This window comes from Elaeis guineensis, chromosome 5 (assembly GCF_000442705.2).
Source record: "Elaeis guineensis isolate ETL-2024a chromosome 5, EG11, whole genome shotgun sequence".
Taxonomy (NCBI): domain Eukaryota; kingdom Viridiplantae; phylum Streptophyta; class Magnoliopsida; order Arecales; family Arecaceae; genus Elaeis; species Elaeis guineensis.
Window position 1 is genome coordinate 68312728 of NC_025997.2, and position 27202 is coordinate 68339929.

The window sequence follows — 27202 nt, forward strand, 5'->3', positions numbered from 1 at the left end:
TCAGCCTCCATTGATCGATTACTTAGAATCCTTCCAGCATATCGAATAAGAATACATCCTAATGTAGATATTCTATCATCAACATCAGACATAAAGTTTGAATCAGTATAACCCTTCGACTCATAACTCAGAATCTCTTCCAAAGATCAAGAACAGATCCTTAGTCCTTCTTCAGTACTTAAGGATGTTCTTCACAACTATCTAGTACTCTTTGTCTGGATTTGACTAAAATCTGCTCGTGACACTCATAGCAAGGGCAATATCAAGTTGAGTACATAGCATGGCATACATGAGGGTTCCTATGACCAAGGCATAAAGAATCCTATTCGTGCACTGCACTTCCTCAGATGTGGTCGAACACATCATCTTGAAAAGATTAATACCATGCCTAAAAGGTAAAATTCTCTTTTGGAGTTTTTCATGCTGAACCTCTTCAGCACCTTCTCTATGTACAGCTTTTGTGACAGGCCTAGCATCCGTTTAGGTCTGTCCCTATAGATCTTTATTTTGAGAATATAGGATGCTTCCCCTAGATCTTTCATGGAGAATTTATTGGACAACCATCTTGTGATCGTGGTCAGCATGAAAATATCATTCTCAATGAGAAAAATATCATCTACGTACAATACGAAGAATGTTATTGCGTTCCCACTGACTTTTTTATATACACATGGTTCCTCTTCATTTTTGATAAAATTAAATGATTTGATTGCCTCATCAAAATGATGATTCCAACTTCGAGAAGCTTGTTTTAATCCATATATGGACCTTTGCAGCTTGCAGACTCTGTGATCACCATCACCAAATATGAAACCCATAGATTGCTCTATATAGATATCTTCCTCAAGATATTTATTCAAAAAAGCAGTTTTCACATCCATCTGTTAGATTTCATAATCATAGTAAGCTGCAACAGCAAGCAGAGTGTGGATGAATTTTAGCATGGCTACGGATGAGAAGATTTTCTGATAGTCAATACCCTCGCACTTGTAGAGTTTTAGGGTGGGCATGCACAGCGGAAGCATATAGATTTCAAAATTTAAATTAAAAAATTTTAAATATAAAATCTTTAAATTAGTATCTCTTTGATAATTAACAATCATATATAATATAAATTTAAAATTAAATTCAAGCTATAGAAGAATACCTGCAGCGCTTAATCCAAATTTCAGCAGAACCTCCACCAGGTGCCCAAATGTTCGCCCTCCAACAGTGATCCACACAGGGCTATGATCAGGACACCAACTCTTTGAGATGATTCCTCTTCTAAAATTCTCACTCTAAAAATTTTTTTGGACACCAGGACCTCAAGACCCTCTTCCTCTTCTCCTAGCCTTCCTATTTCTACCTTTCTTCTCTCCTTGTCTCCCTTAATTCTATTCCTAGACTGTTGTCCTAAAATCGGACTTGTCCTTACTATTTTGGACTTATCCTAACAAGAGAAGAAAGAGACTAATTAGATAATAGGGAGAGGATGTTAGAAAGAAAGGAGAAATTAAAAATCTGAAATGAATCCAATCTCTCGGTGCACCCCCCTTTAAATACTTAGCGACGGGTTGCCTTCGGGAATTATTCGTGCCCCTTCCACGTGCCATCTCACATCCATCAAAAAATATCATGCCTCTTGATGAATTCTCATACCCATCTGAAAGATTTTGATACATGATAATTATCAAAAAAAAATCCAAGAGATGCTTCGCGCAGAAGGACTCTTCAGAATATTTTTTTTGATGATTCTCCGATGCGTCGCATAACTTCCTATGGCATAAGTTTTCTCCACCATCCATTAGTGCAATTTTATTCATCCAGTGGTCAAAAATGAAGGTGCTAACATCAAAATGGCATGAAAAAAATCTCAGATTAAGAAGTGGCATGACAAATGGGTTAGAGTCCTTCATAAGTTGAACTCTTGGTCAGGCACATGGATCAGACTGATAGAATTTTCAAATTTGATGAATTTTCATGTTTAAATCAGAAGGAATTTTAACTTCAAAAAAAAATTTTATACATAAAATTAAGTTAAAAATCACTCAAAAATTTATTTCATCATGAAACATTGGATAAGCTTAAGGATGAGGCATCCCATCTCATGGGATGTGAAAGCTGTTTTTGCGCACAAAAACTGCACCCACGCACAAGAAAATTTTTTGACTCATAGAGACTTAGTTTTCTAGCTCTAAATTTTTGATACATATAACAAAGGGCTGACCCAACTCAAACCTAAAATTGATTTGAATTAATTTAGCCTTAATTAGCCCAATTTAGAATCAATTTCAAATCTGATTTGAAAAGGGAGCTAGTTTTTGCAACATATGCTAGCATGTCAATTTTGCAAATATGATCTAATCCAATTAGATCCCTGATCAATTTTCTTTGTGTGTGACTCATTGGGTTCTATATCTAACTAGCAATGGGTCTAAGTGCAAGTCAATTTGATTTGATTAGAATTTAATCTATTCGATCTAGATCCAATCGAACTAACCCGATTTCAACAATTAAAACTCTTTCTAATTGGTGATTGAATTAAACTCTTTAATTCGATCAAACCTACAAGACAAGATTGACATCTAGCAATGTATCATGTCTACCAAGAAGATATAAAATTTTAGTAAAAATACCAAAAATACCCTTTAGTGGAAAGTTATCATGCAATTTGATCCTGCGATTTCCCTGCATCCCAAATATGACTCTGGATATAGAATGATGTCAAATTTAATATCATACTCATATTTCTCTCAATCTTATATAATGATTTAATTAATGAAATATTAAAAACTCTTTCTAATTTTTATTCTACTTTGATCAAAGGCTTCCTGGATCATCAATCGATCAGAGCAAGTAGGATGCGATCTCCTCTTACCAGGAGTGATTGATTCCATGTTGACCTACTCACAACCTCCATACACATTCAACCATATCCAGAATATCCCATACATGACTAAGTCATGAATGAGTATGAACTAAAAAAATATGGATTCATATATACAAGGTCTATGGTAGTCTCAGGTCAAAAGATTATATGCACAACTCCCACTATAAGAAAACATCTTTTGATGGATAAGTAAATTCTATAAGATGTTTCTTAAGTCAGATCAATTCAGTGAACTCATTCTCTAATGAGCACCCACTTTTTTGTATATACAAGTGGCATATGAGATCAGCCACCCTCTCCATTGAGCATATATAAGAAGTGCTAGTCTATCCGGAACATTGATCCCCTTCTCAATGCTCCAATGACTAGGAATATTCTAAATCAGGATTTTTAAGATTTTAGGTCTCATAGATATGATCTCATCATAATCCTAAACCCATTACCCTGACTTATGAAGTTCATCATAATCATTACAAAAGTAAGATACAGCATATGATGAAAAAATACTTTTTATTATTTAAAGAGTCAATACATGACTCTGGAAGATTACAAGGAAAACCCATCAAAATATAAATTTTGATTAGCTTGTAGGGCATATTCCTTTCAATCTTCCCCTTGCACTAAAGCTAATCGCCCTTATATTTTATCCCCATACAATCGAGATGGCGATCGAACTGCTGCTGTGGTAGAGTCTTAGTGAACGGGTCTGCTATGTTATTCTTTGTTTCTACTCGTTCAATGACAACATCTTGTCTTTCGATTATTTCACGAACGAGATGGAAGCATCTTAGAATGTGCTTGGATTTATGATGAGACCTTGGTTCCTTTGCTTAAGCAACTGCTCTAGTATTATCATAGTAAAGTGATACTGGATTCTTAATCTCAAGAATGACACCCAATTCAGTAATAAACTTCTTCATCCAGACAGCTTCTTTGGCAGCTTCACTTGCAGCTATATATTCTGTCTCAGTGGTTGAGTCAGCTACAGTCTGCTACTTGAAACTTTTTCAACTAACAGCTCCACCATTAAGAGTAAAGACATACCCTGAAGTGGACTTGCTATCATCAGAGTCTGATTGAAAACTAGAGTCAGAATAACCTTCTAGTTTTAGATCAGATCCTTCATATACCAAAAAAATATCTTTAGTCCTTTTCAGGTACTTAAGAATATTTTTCACTACTTTCTAATGATCCTCTCCTAGATCAACTTGAAATTTACTAACTATGCCTAAGGCATAGGCAACATCAGGCCTAGTACATAGCATAGCATACATGATCGACCCTACTGTCGAAGCATAGGGAATAGAACTCATTCTATTTCTCTTTTTTGGTATTTTAGGAGACATCCTTTTAGAGAGATGTATGCCTTGACTCATGGGTAAGTAACATCTTTTACTCCCATCCATGCTAAACCTCTTTAGCACTAAGTCTATGTGCCTAGATTGGGACAAACCTAATATCCTCTTAGATCTATCCCTATAGATCTTTATACCTAGTCTATAGGATGCTTCACCCAAATCCTTCATGGAAAACTTACTTGATAGCTATGTCCTGACCGATTGTAACATTAGGATATCATTCCTAATAAGAAGTATGTCATCCACATATAAAACTAAGAAGATAATGACACTCCCACTAGTCTTCTTGTATACACAAGGTTCATCCATATTTTTGATGAAGCCAAATTCTTTGACTGTAACATCAAATCAGATGTTCCAACTCCTCGAGGCCTGCTTTAATCCATAAATAGATTTTTTAAGCTTGTATACCTAATTTGCTCTTCTTTTTGAGATAAATCATTCTAGCTGAGACATGTAAACCTCTTCCGCAAGATAACCATTAAGAAAGATGGTCTTCACATCCATTTGCCAAATCTCATAATCATGGTATGCTGTTATTGCAAGCATAATTCATACAGATTTGAGCATGGCAACAGGTGAAAATATTTCATCATAATCAATACTCTATTTTTGCCTGAAACCTTTAGCTACCAATCTAACTTTATAGGTTTCAACTTGGCCATCTACTCTAATCCTTTTCTTATAGACCCATTTGCATCCAATAGGGGTCATACCCTCTGGTGCATCAATCAAAGTCCATACTTGGTTGGAGTATATAGAGTCCATTTCAGATTTCCTAGCCTCTAGCTATTTGTCTGAGTTTCTACTCATGATGGCTTCTGTATAGGTCAAAAGTTCATCATTCTCAATGATGTGGGCTTCATTATCCTCAATAATGAACCCATACCTTATTAGTACATTTCGTACTCTATCCGACCTTCAGAGAGGAGGTGTATTTTATGATTGTACTTCATTAATGAATATTTTTTATTGAGGATCATCTTGTGCCTGCATTTGTAGGTCTTGAACTTCTCCAAGTTCAATTTTCTTCCCACTGTCTCTTTCTAGGATAAACTCTTTTTTCATAAAAGTGGCATATTTACTGACAAACACCTTATGTTCATTAGGATGGTAAAAGAGGTATCCTATACTCTCTTTAGGATAGCCTACAAACAAGTATTTATCTGTCCTAGTACTCAGCTTATGTCCAAAAATTTTTTTAACATAAGCTAGACAGCCCTATATCTTAAGATACTTAAGATTAGGCTTCTTTCCTCTCCATATCTCATATGAAGTGCTTGGCACAGATTTTGAAGGTATTCTGTTCAGAATATAGACAGCAGTTTCTAAGACATGTCCCTAGAAAAAAATAGACAAATCTGTAAGGCACATCATAGACCACACCATATCTAATAAAGTATGATTCCTCCTTTCTGCTACACCATTTAACTATGGTGTATAGGGAGGAATCCATTTTGAGAGAATTCTATTTTCTTTAAGATGATCTAGAAATTTATTTGATAAGTATTCTCCTCCTCGATCAGATCGAAGGATTTTAATATTTTTTTTAGTTTATTTCTTGATCATACTTTGATACTCTTTAAATTTATCAAAAGCTTCAGATTTGTGTTTCATAAGATACATATATTCAAACTTAGATAAATCATCAATGAACGTTATAAAATAAGAGTATCCTTCTCTGACTTCTATTGTCCTTTCTCCATGTCCACTAAATGTCAACTAAATGGTGTATACAAGTATATACAAGTCCTAATAACTCACTTGTCCTTTCTCCATGTCCACTAAATGGAGTCTTAGTCATTTTTCTCATAAGACAAGATTCACAAGTACCTAATGATTCATATTCATAAGGATCAAAGAACTCTTCTTTATATAACTTGTTAATCCTTGTCTTACTTATATGACCAAGTCGACAATGTCAAAGTAAAATATTATTCAATTCTTCTCTCTTTCGCTTTTTACTTTCATTAATATGAAAAATATTATCATTAGATAGAATTAGAAGACTATTATTAATAACGCCATGACAAAAAAATTTATTAGAAAAAAAAATTGAGCAACTATTGCTCTTTCCATTTATTTCATAACCTTGTTGCAATAGCAATGGTATAGAAATAATATTTTTAATGATCTTAGGCATATAATAATAGTTTTCTAGCTCTAAGATCTTTCCAAAAGGTAACTTTAACATATATGTCCCCATAGCCTCTGCTTGGATGGACTCTCCTCCAGCATCGTAGAGCTCGAAATCACTCTTCTTCAGCACTCTAACATTCTGCAGCACCAGCAATGATTTGCAGATATGAGAACCGCAGGTGGTATCCAATACTCAAGAGTCTGAATTGGAAGAACTTAATGACAAAATTGTATGTATTTCATACATACCTTTTGGTGCATCGCTTGCACCAGCCTTTACAGTTGCAAGATATAACTTGCAATTCTTTTTTCAGTGTCTTGCCTGGTCACAGTGAAAGTAGGTATCCTATCCTGAGACTTTCTTCTCCTTCTTCTTCATCTTGCCATCTTTAGGATTCAGTACTTTCTTTGAACCCTTAAAATCTGATTTCTTCTTAGAGATTTTAGCCACAAGAAGAAGTGGAGCCTTTTCTTTCTTAATATGGCTCTCAACTGTCTTAAGCATATTCATAGCTCAGGCAAGGAGGTCTTCAGTTTGTTCATGTGATAGTTCATGACAAACTGAGCAAATGACTCAGGGAGAGATTGCAGAATCAAATCCTAACTTAATTCTCCATCCATCACAAAACCTAGTTGACCCAATCTAATAATCAGATCAATGACCTTTAAGACATGATCTTATATAGATGATCCCTCAGTCAGTCTAGCATAGAATAACTACTTAGATATCTCATATCTAGCAGTCCTACTCTGTTCTCCATACAACTCTTTAAGATTAAAGAGTATGGATTGAGTATCCATGCCCTCATGCTGCCTCTGTAACTCATTGCTCATAGAGGCCAGCATGATGCACTTGACAGTCAAACTGTCATTCTTCCACATCCTGTATGTGGATATCTCCTCTGTGACATCATCCCTAACCTTTTGTGGTTCAGAGATGTCAAGAATGTAGGAGAGCTTCTCTTAAGTGAGTACGATCTTTAATTTTCTCAATTAGTCTACATAATTGAGACCGGTCAACTTGTTGGAATCTAAAATTTTCGTAATAATAGTGAAGATGTCATTTGTAAAATTTAATCTATAATAATTAAAGAACATTATATAAGCAAACAACTCATGTTAACTCATATAATTAAATAAAATCTTTAAATTTAATTGTGCCTCCCACTATTTTATCGAACATCATAACCCTCTACTATGATGAACAAGACATATTTCATATTTATCTTAGTAGGATTGAGATCTTAATTCCTCATAATGATCTTGTGTTAACACAACAAACCCTTATGAGTTTATAGGTAGAAAATTCTTTCCAATTGCATCTCATGCAATTCTCAATATCATATCTTGGCCTCTAAGATATTATTAGCCTTGTGTTAACACAACAAGCTATAATATTTTAGTTAAGTTAGACCCTTCATTTTAATATAGTTAAATTCTAATATAACTATCCTTGAGTTAACAAAATAAAGCAGTACATTCAAAATTACCGTAAGCATCTTCTATGCACCAGGATTATGTTATATCAATCCTTGTGACAAATCTTGTGTTAACACAACAAACTAGCCATAGTTCATGATGTAACATTAACCTAGCATGAAGGAAGGCCCTTAGTAGTATTTTCAACATTAAGATTTTTTAATATCAAGATCGTTTAATCAAATTGGCCAGGTAAGTAAGGTGGGGGTCCCCCCGTTGCTTTCCTTAGACACCAATAAATTGGTTAGATCAGACAATGAAACTAATTAAAGAACCACTTATAGCACTTTTCTAGACATCAATTGATCAATTGATTAAGAATTGGTTAACCCATAGTTGCATATGTCGAGAAATATGTTCCAAAAGTCAATCGTCAACCTGTTGACAGTTGAGCAACCTTGTATTGTAATTGATTTATTAATAAATAAAATATATTTTTTGTATTTTCATCATAAGTTTTCATCTCCTAATGAACTCCGTTGTTGCGATGAAGTTCTTAGGACTATTTAGGTTCAATAAAGAGAAGATTTATTGATTAGTCCTTAAAACTATTCACGATCAAATGATAGGCTGTTAATAAGGACGACAGCTTCTATCAAGCATAGATCATTGTAGGCCATATGGGTTGGTTGTCCTCTTAACTAAGTGTGGAGACACTGGTATGGCATACAGGTGAGATGTAAGGATACATCGTTATTGAACGTGACCAACTCTAGACCATTCTGCTGTCGAGAATGTCTCTGATGGGATATAGGTATAAGTGTTCCTTAGACCTAAGATCGTCTCAGTGACTTACAAGCAACTCACTGTGCTTTGGTACTAGACTAACTGAATTTCTAATTCAGTGACGGAAGGCTTCTGGGCACAGTCAAGTACTTGCAAAGTCAGAGTGTGATCAAGATGGGACCACTCCAAGAGTTGGAGAAGAATGAGTCACTGTATTTCAATTTAGCAAAATCTTGGCTAGGATAATCCATCAGATGGATTTGATATTTTAAAATATAATGTGAACAACCTGATCAGAGTTGACAGTTGAACTCTGAAGTGTCCTATGAATATTTTGGTCAAGGGGATGAATTATATGGAAACTATATCCGCATGGGTTCTAAGGATGTTGTTCTACACATTCGACCTATCCGACCATCGGGTACCATTGCTAGATGGTCACTTCGATTGGTACAAAAATTTATTCCTGTGCTACCGACTTAGGTTCGGACCTATGAGGTCATACACACTAGAGTTCACAATCCGATCGGATGGTTGATCAACGATTAAGAATCATTCTAGGATTAAACGATCAATACGATTGACATTTAACCTAGTACAAGTGTTGCAGGAGGATCAATTAGCAATTCGATTACTAATTGGCTTAATTTGATTAAGCCAATAGGCTGAGATTAAGTCTAATTGAATATGATTTAATTAGATTTAGTTTGAGCTTGATTGAATCAAGTCCAATTGGTTTATTGGATAAGCCAAGTGCAAGAAAAAACTAGTCGTAGTTCAATTAAAGACTTTCTTAATTGGGTTAAGACCTATTTTAATTAGGTTGATTTAATTTTGGTTTGATTTAGTTTAAGAAACTAAATTTGAACAAGTCATAGATTGAATCCTAGTAAGACTAGGATTCCACCTTGCGCCACCTTAGCCCCCCATGCCCACTCTCTCTTATTTTATGCGACAAAACCTTCTCTCCCAGGCCATCACGTACGCCCAAAACTTTTCTCTCTTTCTCTCTTGCATGGAATGTGGTTGTGGACCAAGTCAAAGTAGGAATTAGTTTGAATTTCAAATTCTATGAAATAGAATTTTAGGAAACCAAAACTCTTTCCTTATGGTACTGATTTTATCCAGATTTTTTTTGAGATTTTTGTGACTTTTATGGCACATATTGTGTGCCCTTTTCTGGTAGTCTATGGTAAAAAAAGGAGGGGGCACCCAAGAGTTGGGCACCACTTGTCTTGCCCTGTTAGGATTTTCCTTGACTAGGTATTTGACCTAGACAAAGATTCTTCATATCTCATTATTTAAGATGAATTTCTTCTTGAAATTTTTGTGGATTATAGAGCATTAAGAAACCTTTAGGGTATATGAAAATTAGAGAGAAAGAGTGTTGGGGCATGGAGATATAATAGACACAAAACTAAGTATCTAAGTGAGAGCAAAGAGAAGAAGAAGAGGGTCTTCTTCTAGGGTTGCTGTGTTCACCTCTTTCCTTCCTCCATCTGTGAGTTTTATGAGAGTGTCTCATATATAAAACTCCTCCTACTTTTCATATATGGAGGAGTCCAAATCAAGAAGAAGGAGGCATCTGATCGATCATCGAAGAAGGATCAGCACAGTACTAACATACTGTACCGATTTCTTGGATCAAGAATTCTGATCGTGATTCGTGGGCTCGTGTGGATGACTCCTAGAGGTTAGATGTATGTGCGGCTTACAACATCATCCTCAAGCCCGGATTAGCAAAATTAGAACGTCTAACTTGCAAGGTAATAGATCTGATCTATTATATTTTAAATACATTAGATGTAGTATAGAAACATGTTGATATTATCAACATATAGTTCTTGCTCTTTATATTTTAATTTTTGATTTAATACCATGTAATAATCATATAAAAAAACTGACAATGAAGTGTTCTTCTCGTGACTATATTTGTCTTAAGATGAAGCCCCCTTCTCATGACTATATTCATCTGGAGATGAGACGCCTTCGAGAAAATCATCATTGCCATATTCATCTTGATGATGAAGCATCCTTCTCATAGCTATATTCATATTGAGATGAAGTACTTTTGAAGAAATCGTCAGGGCTATATTCATCTTGATAATAAAGCACCCTTCTCATGGCAATATTAATCTTAGGATGAAGTGCCTTCGAGGAAGTCATCGTGGCTATATTCGTCTTGATGATGAAGCACCCTTCTCATGGCTATATTTATCTTGATAACAAAACACCCTTCTTATGGCTATATTCGTCTTAGGATGAAGCACCTTTGAGAAAATCATTGTGGCTATATTCATCTTAGTGATGAAGCACCGTTCTCGTGGTTATATTCATCATAGGATAAAGCATCTTTGAGAAAATCATTGTGGCTATATTCATCTTGATGATGAAGTGTCCTTCTCATGGCTATATTCATCTTGAGATGAAGCACCTTCGAGGAAGTCATCGTGGCTATATTCATCTTGATGATGAAGCATCTTTCTCATGGCTATATTCATCTTGAGATAAAGCACCTTTGAAGAAATCATCGTGGATATATTCATCTTGATGACGAAGTGCTTTTCTCGTGGCTATATTCATCTTAAGCCGAAGCGTCTTTGAGAAAATCATCGTGGACTAGGCAAGGTTCCACATGGTTTGATGGGGTCTCTTATTTATTTGCAAACTTGTAGATCAGAAAAAAAGAGATTTTATTAAAGATATATATATATATATATATATATATATATATATATATATATATATATATATTAGTAATACCTTTGTAAATTATCCAAATTCTAGGGTCATTGTAGTAGAGTTCCATCCAGTGGCCTCAGATGGTATGTTTCGGGTCTGACGACTTCATCTATCCGATAGGGGCCTTCCCAGTTAAGAGATAGCTTTTCTCATTTATTTGGTTGTGTACTTTGGCACAGTGCAGTGCGAGGTCGCTGATTTCAACATGCAGTTCTTTGGGCAAATTGATGAGACCTTAAAAGTTTAAAGCACTAAAGAAGCAAAATGAATTGATCCTTTTTATTTATGCAGATCTTAATAGTGTTGGCAACGCATCAGATAATATGGGAGGAATTTGAAGTGAAAGGAACATACTGAAATCTCATGATATAAGACAATTTTGGAGATATAATTTTATATTAAGAATGTCAAAAGTATACAGGACTGGAAACGGGCCATATTCCTACTTAAGTCCGATCTGAAATATTTTTTCAAACTTCAGACCGAGCTTAGGCCCAAAAATGATTTAAAATATAAGGCCCGAGCCCGAGCCCGAGCCCGGCTCGACCCCATAACTCTCCTCCCTCTGCTCTCCTAGTCCTCCTTTACTCCACCCAAACCCCATGTCTCCTCTTTCTCCCCTCGCATGCTCTCTTCCTCCTCCCCCTCCATCATGAGTACCCAGCTCGATGCCATCACCTTGCTAGCCTCACCGCCACAACCCACCTCACTGCCTCCTCCATTCCCTTCCTCCTCAAGGCCTCCAACACTGTCGATGGTCGCATCCGCACCGACTTTCTCACTGGATTTCTCCTTAACCATGGCTTTCAGATCTTCCTCACCACCTATTCGAAGAATCGCCGCCTCCTCGACTATCCCTCCCTTCGCCTCTGCCCCTTCTACCCTAGGGCCCTTGTCTACCATGCCTGCCGCTTTCATTGCATTGTGGACCCCTTTCACCACCCCCTCCACGCCCCCACCTCCCTCCCCAACAAACTCCTCGTCGGCCTTGCTTGCCTCTGAGCCGCATCTCTCCCGAACTTCGTCCTCCTCTCCGCACCCAAGTCCCCCATCTTCGCCACCTCTACACCACTAGCTTTTCTCCCACCATCGGGGACCACTTTTTCTACCCCTTACCGACATTTTCTTCAATGGAAAACCGACATCAGTGATGGATGATGAGAGAAGATGGAAAATGGAAAGAGAAATTTTAATCATCCTGAATCCTAATATTTGGACATCGAACAGGCACGAACTAGAGGCTAGGACTGTTCAAGTTAGAGACAAAGTGACGAACGGACAGACGACATTAAACCTTATATTTGGACTAATTAACTAAAGCAATGGGCTAAAACTAACTAGCTAATTGACTGATGAAAATGAACCAATTTAAATAGGAAACTGAGCTTGAATCAAATATTCGAACTATTGATTGGGCCAAAATTCAGATTCGAACCCGAACCAGACTTGGATCAGGCAAAAGACAAATGAGCCCTATATTTAAGTCCAACCCAACCTGAATTATTGCAAGCCTAACCTGAAATCCAATCAAAAATTGACTCAATCCGATGGGCCTCGAGCTGGCCCGAGCCCAGATCCAATCCTACAAGCATGTCAGGTACACAAAGCCTTGAGCCCACATATGCAGAGAAACTAAAAAGCAGCAGATAATGCATCAATAGTGTTTGAAACTCTGGTCTGATAATGGATATTGGATCCTTTTAAACTGATTTAAATTTTTTTTTTGGGTGGAAAATCGCCTTTAAATGTAGTAGCAAATAAAGTGAACAAGTATTGATAAAAAAAATGTAGCATTTAGAATAATACTCACGTATGGAAGTATCAAAATTAGACCTTGATATCTGCAGTAAATAAACATGCCCGATTTATAACTTGAGGTAGAATAAATATAATATGGAAAATTTACACTATATTATTGTAGGGGCTGCTGCCACGTGACTTATTGACGTGTTATGATCCAAACAATGATTTTTCCAATGTAAACTATCTCCATATGGGATAGAACGTCTGCATCTGTCTAAAAAGTGTACATGTATTATCACAGAAGTTCGTGGATTCCAAAATTACCTGTTTTTATCACCCAAAATATCACCCAAAAATCTATAGGAAACTCCAGAAGGAACTTAAAATAATCATCTTTGAAAATCAAGCACCCCAACACAGAGAACATCAAAAAGAAATTGCATTACAAGATGCTAACGATCACATGGCACCACAACAAATCATCAATTACAAGAATATACTTACAGCATAATCACTCAAATACACAGAAACATCTTGGTCAATCTTTTGGAGCTACTTGAAGTAGAGTTCAAGAAGCTTTTTCAAGGCGTCAAAAATGCTTATAAACGGGTTCAGCTCGACAGGTGCCTTTAATTCTAGATCAGGAAACTGGTTTGTGAGAGCCTCCTTCATTCCTGACATTGACATCATTAGAGCTAGCTGACTAGAGGACATCACCTCACAGTCCTGTGGAGTATCTTTGATCTTGCTAGGATCATACCCAAAATTTGCCAAGTACGTTTTGTATTTCTCTATGAATTCTGGTCCGGGATGAGGCGTCCTTGAATAAATCTGATTTAAAGACTTTCACATGTTAGCATCTCTTCCAGTAACATGGCACAACTTTCAAAACTGCAGAAAATTTGTAACAAAATAGCATTACAAGGCAGCAAGATTTGCACCAAAGAGAAATATGATGAAAAGTAGGAAAAGTAAATGTAATCTAATCCCAAAATTGCTGTCTGATGTTCTCGAGAATTAAAAGTATCACTAGGTAATGCATATGACCATGTTAATTTTAACAAGCAGGACATGACATGAGGAATTTGCTTTCAGATCAGAAATGCTTTGAGGTTGTGAAGGCTTGCACCGCATCATTTCCTATCACTTTACTTCCATTTTATTAATCATATGACAACCTTGTTTACAACATTTTGCTATCAAGCAAGGATAGCCACAGTTGGGAATGGGGTTCATTTTAAAGAGTCAAGACTTTATAATAACTAACATAACTTTAGGAAGCAAGTGGGAAAATCACAGGCATAGAAAAAAAATTATGAAGAAAAAATTATGGAATTTCATCAAATCTTTTAAAGACATAATGTAACAAAATTCGATATTTAGAATGACTTGTAAAATATTCACACAGACAAGGCAGAAATGTAAATATCTATGAATCCAAATACACAACCTCCATCCATGTTGCCTTGCGCCTTTTCCTTATTTTTTTAGCATCTTGCACAAACAAATTAAAGTAAATCTCCTTGCTAAAGACACCTTAAATCCTTGTGGTACATGCCCATACCATCTCAATAAATTCTCCAGCATTTTGACCTTAATTTGCACTACCCCTACAGCTCCTCAATATATGCCATGTATCCATCCTAATATTCTTATTGCTTCTACACTCCATGTTTTCCTGTCTCTTTGTTGTCTAAGCTAGAAAATATAGGCTTTATTATTGTTCTATAGAAACATTTTCTTTAAATCACAAAGAATGCATCAAAATACTCCAAATGTACCTCTCTACTTCATCCAACCAACTATATACATACATATATATATGTATGAATGTGTATATATGGGTCAAGGTCAAGCTGACCTGGAGTAACTCTGAGTTACACTTTTTTGAATTAGATGATGAGAGTCCCATATTGATAATACGAGTATGATCTACTATCTCTAAATTGCTAATATACCAAAAATCATATGATTTTAGAGAATCTTTAGCTTATGCATCAAGTAGTCAAATTGGATGGTTTAATTGATATGAAAGAATACATGTTTTTCAGCACTTTATGCATAGAATAAGGATCTCCAAATCACATAACTTTTAGTGTGTAAGTAGTTTAAAGGTGGTCAAATAAGCTCAAATCATCGATATAGGACTCCCATCATCCAGTTCAAAAAGATGTAACCATAAAAGAGTTAAAGCAGGTGTAACTTGATCTTGAGCCATACATATACACATAAATACATAATATATACATATATAAGTATATGCATATACATGTATATAGATATATATGTGTGTGTGTGTATATATACACACACACACATAAATACATACATACATACATATATATATATATATATATATATATATATATATATATATACATATGTGTGTGTGTGTATGATTTGGACTACACATTTTAGATTAAATTTTTGATAAAAAAATTAACAACTTTAAAATCAATGATGGATTATCTCGCTTATGCATTAAGTTAATCTACACCATAAAAAGTGGCAAGAACCAAAATTTAACTATTTTCTTGGTTTCTAATTTATGCATCAAGTGGGTTCAAAAAGGAAAAGCATCAAATGCACTAGTGTGTTAAAGTATATGATAAAGCACATTAATTGAAAATCCACTTTGTTGATTATGATTTAAGCATCTTCACTAGGTTTTGATTATTAGGTCATAGTAAAATATGGTATCATACTATTAGAACCATACATTTTCCTGCCCACTCGATGTTTATAATAGGAACCACCAAAATAGATCAATTTTGATTTCTAGTTATTTGTTGTAGCATATATCAACTTCAATGATTTGGATTTTCAATTATAGTGCATCATTGGTCTTGCATCGTTGAATCCTTTTTACAAAGATTTCATATAAATTGTGGAGTCCAACTATATATACATATACACACATAAATATATATATTCATCTCTCTCTCTCTCTCTATTATTTTATAGAGTAAATTACCCTGATCCCTCTGAAGGTTTAGAATAATTACGTGATCCCATCCAACATTTCGGAAATATACACATAATCCTGCTGGTCAAATATAAAAATTTAAAATTTGAAAAATAAAAAATTTATCACAATAAAAAATATAAAATACTTTAAGACTCAAATAGGTTAGATAGTGATGATATTAGTAAGACCATTAGTTTATTTAATAAAAGATATTAGTAGGGGTTTACCTATCATGCATATAGCAAAAATTTAGTAGAATGTATATTTCCAAAATGTTGGATGGAAGTCTGTAATTGTTTCAAACTTCGAGGAAGATTATTGTAATTTATTCTATTTTATAAATGTGTCCTAAATAGTGAAACTAATAACTTTTTCACATTTTTTGTCCATCAATTTTAATTGGAATCTCATGTCCATTCCATTTCATTTCACTAAAATGTATTATATATGTTGTGTTTTCATTCCACTGATTTTTAAGCCTTTGTCCTTCAAAACTTTCTTCCATTAATCCAATTTAGCAACAATATAGCTTTTTATTATTAGAGAGTAGGCCTTAGTACGATGATAAGGATGCTCCATCATGACCTAGGTGTCGTGGGTTCAAACATAGAGATAGCCTCTTCGTGTGTGGGAGTAAGGCTATGTACATTCCTCCCCAAACCCTGCAATGGTGGGAGCTTTATGCTTGAGAGGCTAGGACACCCTTTTTTTAGGTTGGATCTTCGCACAATAGTAAGATTACTCCATTGTGACCTAGATGTCACAAATCCGAAATATGGAGATAGCCTCTCCACATATGAGGGTACAGATACATACATCTGAACCTCCATGGACCCCGCAATGGCAAGAACCTTAAGTACTAGGATGCCCTTTCTTATAATGTGGAGAGGCTACCTCCGTGGACCCCGCAATGGCAAGAACCTTAAGTACTAGGATGCCTTTTTTTATAGGTTTCTTATTAATCAATACTATATCATCTAGAAGTAGCATACACGATGATACGTCTTCCTCAATATTAGTAGTAAGTATAATTATAACTAGTGCAAAAAAATATGGGCTTCCCATTGACCCTAAGTGCAAACCTACTATGAGTGGAAATAACTTCTATCATGATATCTTCTACCATTTGTCAATACTTTAAAACGTCGGTGATTTCAATATACCATTTATGTACTTATTAAAGCCCACCAAGTTCCTTCTCTTGTACTATATACAAGCCTTCTCTAAGTCAAGAAAGACCATATGTAAACTTTTCTTTTTCTCTATATTTCTGTGTCAAATGCCTAAATAAGAAGCTCCCCTAATGATCTTTCATGCATAAATGCACACCGGTTCTCTAATTTTCTCAGTATCAACCATGACCTTTCAATAGATAATTTATTCAGTCTTAATTTCTCCCAAAGATTTTATTTGGTCTTAATTCCTTAGCCTTTGGAACCTTTTCAAAGTTGCTTGCACTTTAATCTAGTGAAGTTCAAAAAGAACATTTTCACCTCCATAATTGTGAGTCTTCTACAATGATCTCTTTTCTTCATTTAACAATTCTTTAAAATAACTTTTCCCATCCTTTAATTTCCTCACTTTTCACCAATATCCTATTATTCCTACTATTAATGCATCTAACTTAATTAATATATTTATATTTTGTCTCCCATGTTTAGCTATTTTAAAATTCAATCATCACCTTTTTTGTAAACACAACTTACCATGTAAATTATCAAATAGTACATGTTTGCCTTTCTAGCATTTTTGCATCTTTCTTAACCTTCTTATATCTTTATAATCAATATCTCTTTTTCCATTGTTTAAAGCAAAATATCTTCTTGTACCTCGTTATTCCACAAACAAGTTTCTTTATGTATATCTTTTACCTTATGACTCTCCAAGAACATCTTCAGCTACTCAATACAATCAGCCATCTAGTCCCATGTCATTTGTGGTTCAATTATTAAATTTCAATGTCCCTCCTTTAATAATTTATCCAAAAAAAGTATCTTAACATTGGACACTTATTAATTTCTTTTCTTTTCTTCTTGTACTTAGTATATACATTTAAGACTATTTAGCTTATATCATGGTCAATCTTTCCCCTAGTATCACCTTACAAACCTTGCAAAATTGATCGGTCTCTTCTTAAACCATATCCATTTCATAATCTTTCTCCTCTTTAATAGCACTTTCCCTACATGCTTATTTAAGTCACCCACCTATTATCCTTTCTCCCTTGGATGCTCTGCATAAATCCATCAATCTTCTTCCAAATTATTTTTTAATCTTCCCATCTAGGCCTACTTGTAGTGCATAAACACTAACTACATTAATAGGTGACTTATATACTATGTCTCCTCATCTAAAACCATCTTAATGCTATTAGTCTGATACTTTTTGCATCTATACACCAAAGATGTAACCTTCATTGGTAGACTCATTTTTACTGGCTTCCCTAATGAAATTAGAAGTTAGCAAGGAACTGTGCATAACGCTAAACAAGGAGCCACCAAATACACCAATTACACACACCCAGCATGTGAAAGTACCAAATATTTCTGAAGGCAAACCATCAAAGCCAAATGGATCCTTGTGCTCCAGAAAAGTACTACTTTTTCATATTTCAAAAACTATGCACCATGACCAATAAGATATTGGGTATTCCTTTAACAGTTTCAGTATCAATGGGATTATTGTTAATACCTTTTTTGGAGAATGTTAGTAAATATAAATATGTACAAGAAACAATTGCATCTTAATTGTAAAATATTTGCACACATATCTATAGAAAAGAAGAATTTTCTTTACATGAATTCCAACTAGATCATCCAATAAAAGATGACATGAACTAGTAAACAAAAATGATTGAAATTGAAAAAGAATTTCCTAGAGAATGAAACTCCAGGAAGATAGAATGAAGAAAAGTTATGATAAGCTTTTATCCTTCATTTCTTTCTCTACTACTATTCTACTCCATTTCTTTTATTATCCCTTCTGTAAAACAAGGGAAAAGCTTTTGACAAAAAAAATGAGTGCTCAAAGAATTCACACAAATATGGAGAATATTTTCACTATCAATAATAAAGTCCTCAACACCTTTAATACTATCAGACAATTACTTAGCCTATTGAATGTTAAGCACATATGCATTGGAAATCTTAATACAGGATATGTTTGAGGGCATATAAATGCCCAATAATCAAAAAAATGAGTGCTCAAAGAATTCACACAAATATGGAGAATATTTTCACTATCAATAATAAAGTCCTCAACACCTTTAATACTATCAGACAATTACTTAGCCTATTGAATGTTAAGCACATATGCATTGGAAATCTTAATACAGGATATGTTTGAGGGCATATAAATGCCCAATAATACTTTAAATAGTTCAGCTAATATATCAACACGTTTGCACCTTATGTTGTAGGCATGGTTTTCTTAACCATTGAACAATTAAAATGGACTAATATAGTTCACTAATCAAATATAAAAGGAAACAAATATGACAAAAGAAGAAGATGAAACCAAGTACTAGAACAGCTATATTTTATTGTATCATAGATACAAGATGCAGCTTTTTATCCCCTTCAGTGTTGAGAAGGACAAAGCCTGAGCCCTAGATGTTTTTTGTTATGTGAGTACATTGTCATTTCATTAAACCACTACCATGAATCTCATCAATAGTATTATCATGGTTTTAAATCCTGTGAGACAGAGGTGTCCCAGTATCTCCAAAAAATAAAATACCCCATTATCCCATTCCATCCTGGCAGTGGTCCCGATTATACATCCTAGTAAATATCCTCCATCTCTCTCCCTTTCTTCTTTCCTTCCTTTCATTTTTTTTTTATTTTTCTTCTTTCCTTCCTTCTTTTGTTCTCTTTCTTCTACCTTCCTTTCCTTCTTTCTTTCTTTTTCTTATCTCTTCTTTTTCTTCTTTTTTTCCTTTCTCTTTTTCTTTCTCTTTCCTTTCTTCCTGCTCTTCTTTCTTTCTTTTAATTTTTCTTCTTTTTCCTTTCCACTTTTTTCCTTTCTTCATCTTTCTTTCTTTCTTTCCTCTTTCCTCTTCTCTCTCCATATGGATGGGTTTCGGAGTCCCAACCCCATCCCAATCCTATTTTCTCATAAGAATGAGATGGGATGGCCGAGATGCCCTCCGTCCCACTAGGATATAAAACTGTGAATATATATTTCAGTTCAAGAATAAAAAAGCCAAAATCTAGCAATAGGGCAAAATGTTACCCTATATCCTCACTTTTAGAAAACTCTCTCGAAAAAGTATGAAACTATTGACAACTTTCTAAAAGAACTTCACAGAAGTAGAAGAACTAATACACCAAAAGGATTGCCAAGAGTCTATTGCGGATAGCTTGGATAAAGATCCATATTTTATTCAAAGAAACATCATAATTCACATCAAGGTATGCCATACTATACCAAACTAGATAGTACAGGGTGTACCATACCGTATCGTATCAATTCGATATCAGTATGCAATATAGGGGATATGCCAAAATTTAGGACACCAGACTAGCCCCTGTATCGGGCATATACCGACACACAGATAGGGTAGCACTAGTATAAGGCCGGATACCAAGATGCCATACCTTGATCCATGTCCTCTTAGTTTTCCTAACAATCATAAAGGTCCAGAGTGCCATAGAGTGTCTAGCATCAAAAAGACTCAGGCCATCAGATTTGGACTAAACAAACATGCCAAGTGGCATCCTCATCCAGATTTTTTGTGAGCAGCAACCATACAAACTGCTTTCTAGAAAGATTTGCCTAAATAATTTAAATATGCTAACAACTATAGATGAGTCTAGGTTTCAATTGTATACTTGCCACATCATTGAGTGTCAAACAAGACTACGGATGCTACTTCGCAAACTTCTAAAGTGAAGAATTTGCACAAACTTGTTAGTGCTCTTTATTTTCAACCACTCAGCATTACCAATCATAACAAGCAATGATTCCATATGTAGAACATGCAAGTGAACCCTTACTCCAACATTCACATCGCTAGCAATCAAACGTACGAATTTCTTATAGTTGAGGTTATATAGAATTACACTAATAAAACATTAAAATATCAAAACATAAATCAGAAGGCAAAATTTGTATAACTCAAGGAATGCTATTAATACAATTGTTTACAAACATGAAGCAATATGGATGTTGTTCAAAACAATGAAAAATATGAGACTAAGGATGGCCTTACTGGCCCACTCAATTCATAGCATATCGAAAAAAGCTAACCCAATATCAGGTCTTTAAGGGTGTTTGGACCAACAAAGGGCCTGAACTGGCCTGAACCAAGTGGAACCACCCAACTCCACTTGGTTTGGAGCTGTTCAGGGAGGTTCGGGCCCTCACTGCCCTAATAATAGATGGGAAGCGGCAGAAGGCCACAGGCCCTCACTGACCTATTAATAGATGGGAAGCGGCAGAAGGCCATCCTGTGGCCTTCTCCTCCTCTTTCCTCCAAAGAATAGTGATTTTTTGGTGATAAATTTAGAGGGATTTCTTGCCGATGTTGAGCAAAAGCCAAAGCAAAATCAAGTATAATCCCCTCCCTTTGCTCTATTCTTCTATTTCTCTATTTTCATTTTGATGCCTTAAATAGGCCAAAAATTGGTAAAATCTAGAAAAATTATGCCAAAATTTTTATTTTGGCATGAATTCATGATATGTTAGAGATCTCTAGATAATCTACATATTAAAGAACAAACATGAATTTCTAATTTTTTTTATCAAAAAATATATTTCTGGATTATAATACAAAATAATGCTAATTTATTTAAATTTGGGCACGATTATGAGTAAGGTTTGCCGAACCGCCCCATACTACTAGTATGGGTGTATCGTACCATATCCATACCATACCGAACGACATACCATACCATAACGAACCACATCCCAACATTGTAATAGGATTTTGCCGATATGGGATCAAATACCGAGACAACGAACCTTGGTTATGACTATCCAAATCTAAGCCAAAATTCACATAAATTTCAAAAACAAATGACGAAAAGACAACCATGAGCTAAAAAAATGTGTAGCATCCGTAGTAAGGTTCCACATTAATTTGAAATAAAATTAATTTTTTAATATTTCTTAATTAAATAATAATTTATTATTTAAAAATTAATTAAATATATTTTAAAATCATAAAATATGAAAAATTAAGAAAATATAGTTTATATAGACACTGAAGACATATTTTGTGAAGTAATTCAACCATTCTCACATTATGATGTCAGTCAGGGTTCACTGACCTATCCCGAACTAGACAGTTTGGGACGTGCCAAAACCATAATAGCAGCTAATTGGATCTTCGATTCAGAACACCAGCAAAAATGAAGCAAGAGAAGAAAAAAGAGGATGAGAAAAGGGAAAGACAGATGGTGGCCCATCAAGGTCATTAGAGGGCCATCAAGGCCATCAGAGGGCCATCGAGGCCGTCGGACTCCACATCCTCTGTGAGATGTGAGAATAGAGAGAGAAAGAGATAGAGAGAGGAAAAGGGAGAGAAAATGAGTGAGAAGAAGACAACGAAGAGGCCATCGGAGGGCCGTCAGGTGGCTGTCGTGGTCGCTCAACGGCCAAAAACAACCTTACGACTGTCATAGGTTCGAAATAGGAGCTTCACCCTTATTTCTTTATATTTTTTTAAAAAGATGATACACAATGAAGCCAGCAAGCCAACGCCCTCAGCGGCCTCCACGTCATTGTTCCCTCCCTCATCGTTTCTCCTTTCCTTTCTCTCTCTGCTTTCATTTTCTCTTATTAAGGACCACGGAGCCTGAAAGGCCTCGGTGGCCTCCGCAGCCTTTCGATGGCCACCACCAACTTCTCTGTCAGCCTTTATTTCCTTCCCTCCCTCTCCCTTCCTCCCCATCTCTCTCTTTTCCTCCTCGGTCTATCCCTTGTTTCGATGTTGGTTCGGATCCAGTACAGTTCGATATGGGGTTGTACCTACTCGTACCATCGGCCGACTGGCACGAGATCCAATTCCGAATCGACTATCCTTCATATCAGTTATGTAACTTTTAAGTATTTAATTATTTAAATAACTATTAATTTAACTAAAAAACATGAAAAATATAGTAATATGTATTGATAATTGAGGCATATTTTCTCAGGCAACATGTTAGTTTTTTTCATAATATTATAAATTATCACGTTTATTAAGTGAAATTAAACTATAAAAGTCTAATTTATCTTCAAAAAATAAAACTCGTTTATTTTTAGAAAGTGTAGATTTGCTTTATGTAATTTACAGTGATGAATGAGATGATTTATAACATGTTTGTTTATTTTTTTTCAATATTTTCAACACTTCATTTTTTAAAAAAAATAATTAAAATATCAACAAATTTTGCATATTTTTTATATTATATTTTTTAAACATAAAAAAATATTTCATGATTCTTTTCTATTTGTTGGTGCAGAATTCCGCCGACGTCGGAGAAGCTGGAGTCAAGAGGATCGCGTCCACCGCCGAGACCTGCAAGAAAAGTCTAAACCGGAGTTGGGATTGCTCCGGCAAGACCCTCCGACGCTCAAGTCAGTACTCTACCTCAACAGAAATGGAGCACTCGAATGGGATTTTAGCAGAATTTCGAGATAGAGTTTAGAGCTTAGAAAAAAACATATCTGGGAGTCTCTTTTATAGACGGGAGAGCGTAACTGATTGATAGCGACGTCCGTAACTGCCTGGTAGTGGACCGTTCGGAGTCATACGGAGTTTGTTACGGAGAGTAGTGACGTCAGTGGGCCGTTCAGGGTCACGTGGAGTTTGTTATGGAGTAGGGTAGTGTCCGTTGTCGCAACTTGCCAGAGAGTGGTGGGGCCACGTGGGATCTGTTACAGAGGGCGGAGTGGGGTAGTGTCCATTGTCGCGACTTGCCAGAGAGTTCGGGCCTGACGGCTGAAGCTCGGCTGAGACGTCTGATGGAGCGGAATGGCTCTCTGTCTCAGCAATCTAAGAGAAGCTTGGATGTTTTCGAGGTTGCTGACGAGTCCACTGTTGTCGGGTGCCTTGGACGCTGATGCTGCAGGTGAAAGTCATCTGCTGTAGAAGCTCGGACGGGGACTTTCTGTTGGAGAAGTCCAGTAGGAGTCCGATTGCTAGAGAAGTCCGTCTAGAATTTGCCTGATGTGAAAGCTCGTCTGAAGATTGTCCGTCGGAGAGGTCCGGTTTCATGAGGAATCCGATAGAGGGTCGTCCGACAATGGAGTTCGGATGGCGCTGTGGAGGTTCGTCCGCTGGAGGAGTCTTGAGGACACTGAGGAAGGTTGAACGTTGGAGTCCGGGATTCAATTTTGTTGGAGAAGTTCGGACGGAGTCCGGCTCTCGTAGGAGTCTGAAAGGAGGCCGCTTATTGTAGAAGCTCGGACGAAGACCGATTGCCGTGGAAGCTCGGATGGAGACTTCTTATTGTAGAAGCTCAGATGAAGTCCACTTGCAATAGAAATCCGGAGTAGAGATCCGGCGGGTGGAGCCCGTCCGTTGTAGAAATTCGTCTAGAATCCATCCGCTGTAGAAGTTCGACTGGAATCCGGCTCTTGTAGGAGCTCGGATGAAATTCGAAAGGCGATCGACCGTCGTAAAAACTTGGATGGAGTCTGATTACTGTAGAAGTCCTGCTATTGGAGAAGCTCGGACATTGACGAAGTCTGGAAGAAGTTCGGAGTAAAGTCGTTCGTGGCAGAAAGAAGTCTGTAAGAGATTCAGAGGGTAGCCGATCACTGTAGAAAGTCGGCTGATAATGAAGCCCGGAGAGCATTTGGAGCAGTCCGGTATATGAATGGGGGAGCTCATTATTGGGGAAGTCCGATGGCATTGTGGAAGCTTGGACAGTCGGGGGAGTTTCGAAAGACATCGCACAAGGTCGAAAGCCGGAAGAGCCCATGGAGGGTCAGCCTTTTACGAACTTCGGCTGGGGGTATTTTATACCCAACACTATTCATACTGCAATTAAAAAGTAGTGTAGAATATAGATGCATGTGACTTAAAAGACTAGTATTCAAAGTATAAAATTTATCAATAGTTATACATATTCTCTTATATTATATCTAAATATTTCATATTGTAAAACTTTAACATATTTTACTATAAACTTGATCTAACCAATTGACTTGACAATCATACGGGTGACCTGATGAACTAAAACTTGCAAGGTCAGTCTCCGATCCAGGTTTAATAACTATGGCATGGAGGGATCATATCAATATTAGACAAACCAAGGTCCTCCTATTTGATGTGGGAATATTTCCTAACACCTCTTTTCATGCGTAGAACCTGAGGAGTGGCAACACATGTAGTAGCAAGTGGGAGCATGGAAGGATTGGTTAGTTGGATGGAACAGCTATCTCTAACACCATGTTAAACAGTTAAAGTCCAACCCAAAGCTTAAGCTTATAGAATGGGCTTACCATTGTTGACCACATACATGTAGGTACAAGTTTGCATGGTATCAATTCCACCAAATGTGATGCCCCTTTAAGCACATCTCCTCTTTAAAATCTAGCAAACCTTTTGATACATTTTTCATTCAAATGCAAACTTAATTGAAAAACATATATGTTTTTAGGTCACTTTCATTAGGTTTGCAATTACAAAGGTAGTGCACAAATTTGACCATCTTTTCACTTAATAACTCATGCTCTAATTCTTGGTCCTCCAAGGGATTTTTGAATCCCAAGTACTCAAGTTTGCTTCCAAAACCCTTCTACTCATTGATTGTTTGCTTGACGCTATCCCTAGAAATAACCATGTCTATATATAGTTGGGCAATTAAATCCATGTTTTACTCATGGATGAACAAAGCACACTCATCAACGCTATCGCCAAAACCAACCACTACACAAGTCATCAAAGTGCCTATGCAGCCCTAGAAGATGATCCCCTAAAATTCCTAGATGGAATGCCTAGGCGGCCAAGCAGATTACTGCACTCAAAAAAACACTAGCAATTAATAAATCAACAACATAGCCTTGTTGTATGACCAAACTATCTCAAACACATGTATTTGATTCATAGAGAGCACTTTAAAAACATCATAGCTATAAATGGTAGGTTATTAACAAGCCAAGCTACTCATAATATGATCGAGCATCAACAATATGTTAAGAGACCATGATATAATTGCCAAATAGCTAGAGGAGGAAGCTGAGGAAGGGTTATTGTTGCCCAGATATGGAGCCCAAGAGGGAGGTGAATTGGATCTTTTTGAAATTTTAAAGATTGAACTACTTAAGCAATGTGCCAAGATAAAGAGTAAAGTGTATCAACTTGCAATAGAAACAAAATCAAACACAAACAAGAAGTAAGCAAGTAATGAGCACAAAGAACAAGAAAAGAGAGGCAAGCACATCAAACACAAAAGATTTATAGTGGTTCGGTGCTAACCTTGCACCTACATCCACTCCCCAAGTTTCTACTTAGAAATTCAATCCACTAAATGGATAACAATGGATTACACTGCGTCGGACAACTCCGACCCTTGCCTTCCAAGCAAGAACACTTATTTCTCGGGTACAAGCCAACCCTCAACACTCCGATTCAGGGTTCGAATCAACCCAAACGAATTTTGGAACCCCCAAAACTCAAACACCCAAAATTATTTGAGAAAAACAGAATATACAAATTTCAGCACACAAACCTCTTAAATACACACAATAAAAGCAATAGAAATACAATACTTAAAGGGTGGAAGTCTTTGATGTACACTCTCAATGAATTCCACACTTGATTGCTACTGGAAAGTGGTTGGTAAGGTGCTTAAATGCTTCAATCTCTCTCTTAAGGCTGAAAATGGCTTTTCTCAGATTTAATCTTTGAGCTTGCAAAAACCTTATGATTTTCCACTTGAATAGAGCATTTATAGTTGCCATTCACTCTTGAGAATATCTTAAAGTTGATTTTGAGCCGTTAGAGTACGTTTAATGCGCATTAAATACATCAAAAACGAGCTGAAAACTAGCCGTTATGCATGCTCGCAGAAATGGGGCGTCCTACTGGCATTGGGGCATCCCTTGGGGCGTCCCAATTGGCCAGACAGAAAGTCCTGCTTTTTGTTTTGGTCTCAGGTCTCAGGGGGGCATCCCATGGGATGTCCCAATTACATGAGGCATCCCAAATGGGGCGTCCCACAGCATGCCATGACCCAAAAT

General features: G+C 36.2%; 1 protein-coding gene and 1 pseudogene across 1 annotated transcript in view; both read right to left on the minus strand.

Annotated features, from left to right (window-relative positions):
* Window positions 1-13485: 13485 nt before the first annotated feature.
* Window positions 13486-27202, minus strand: part of LOC105035759 (chloroplastic lipocalin) — a 41375-nt gene continuing 27658 nt past the window's right edge. Inside the window, exon 5 of the mRNA XM_073257958.1 lies at window positions 13486-13890. Within this exon, the coding sequence (XP_073114059.1) occupies window positions 13612-13890 (279 nt within the window). The 3' untranslated portion in view covers window positions 13486-13611. The remainder of the gene's footprint in view (window positions 13891-27202) is intronic.
* LOC140858159 (uncharacterized) overlaps window positions 13819-27202 on the minus strand; it is a 31426-nt pseudogene continuing 18042 nt past the window's right edge.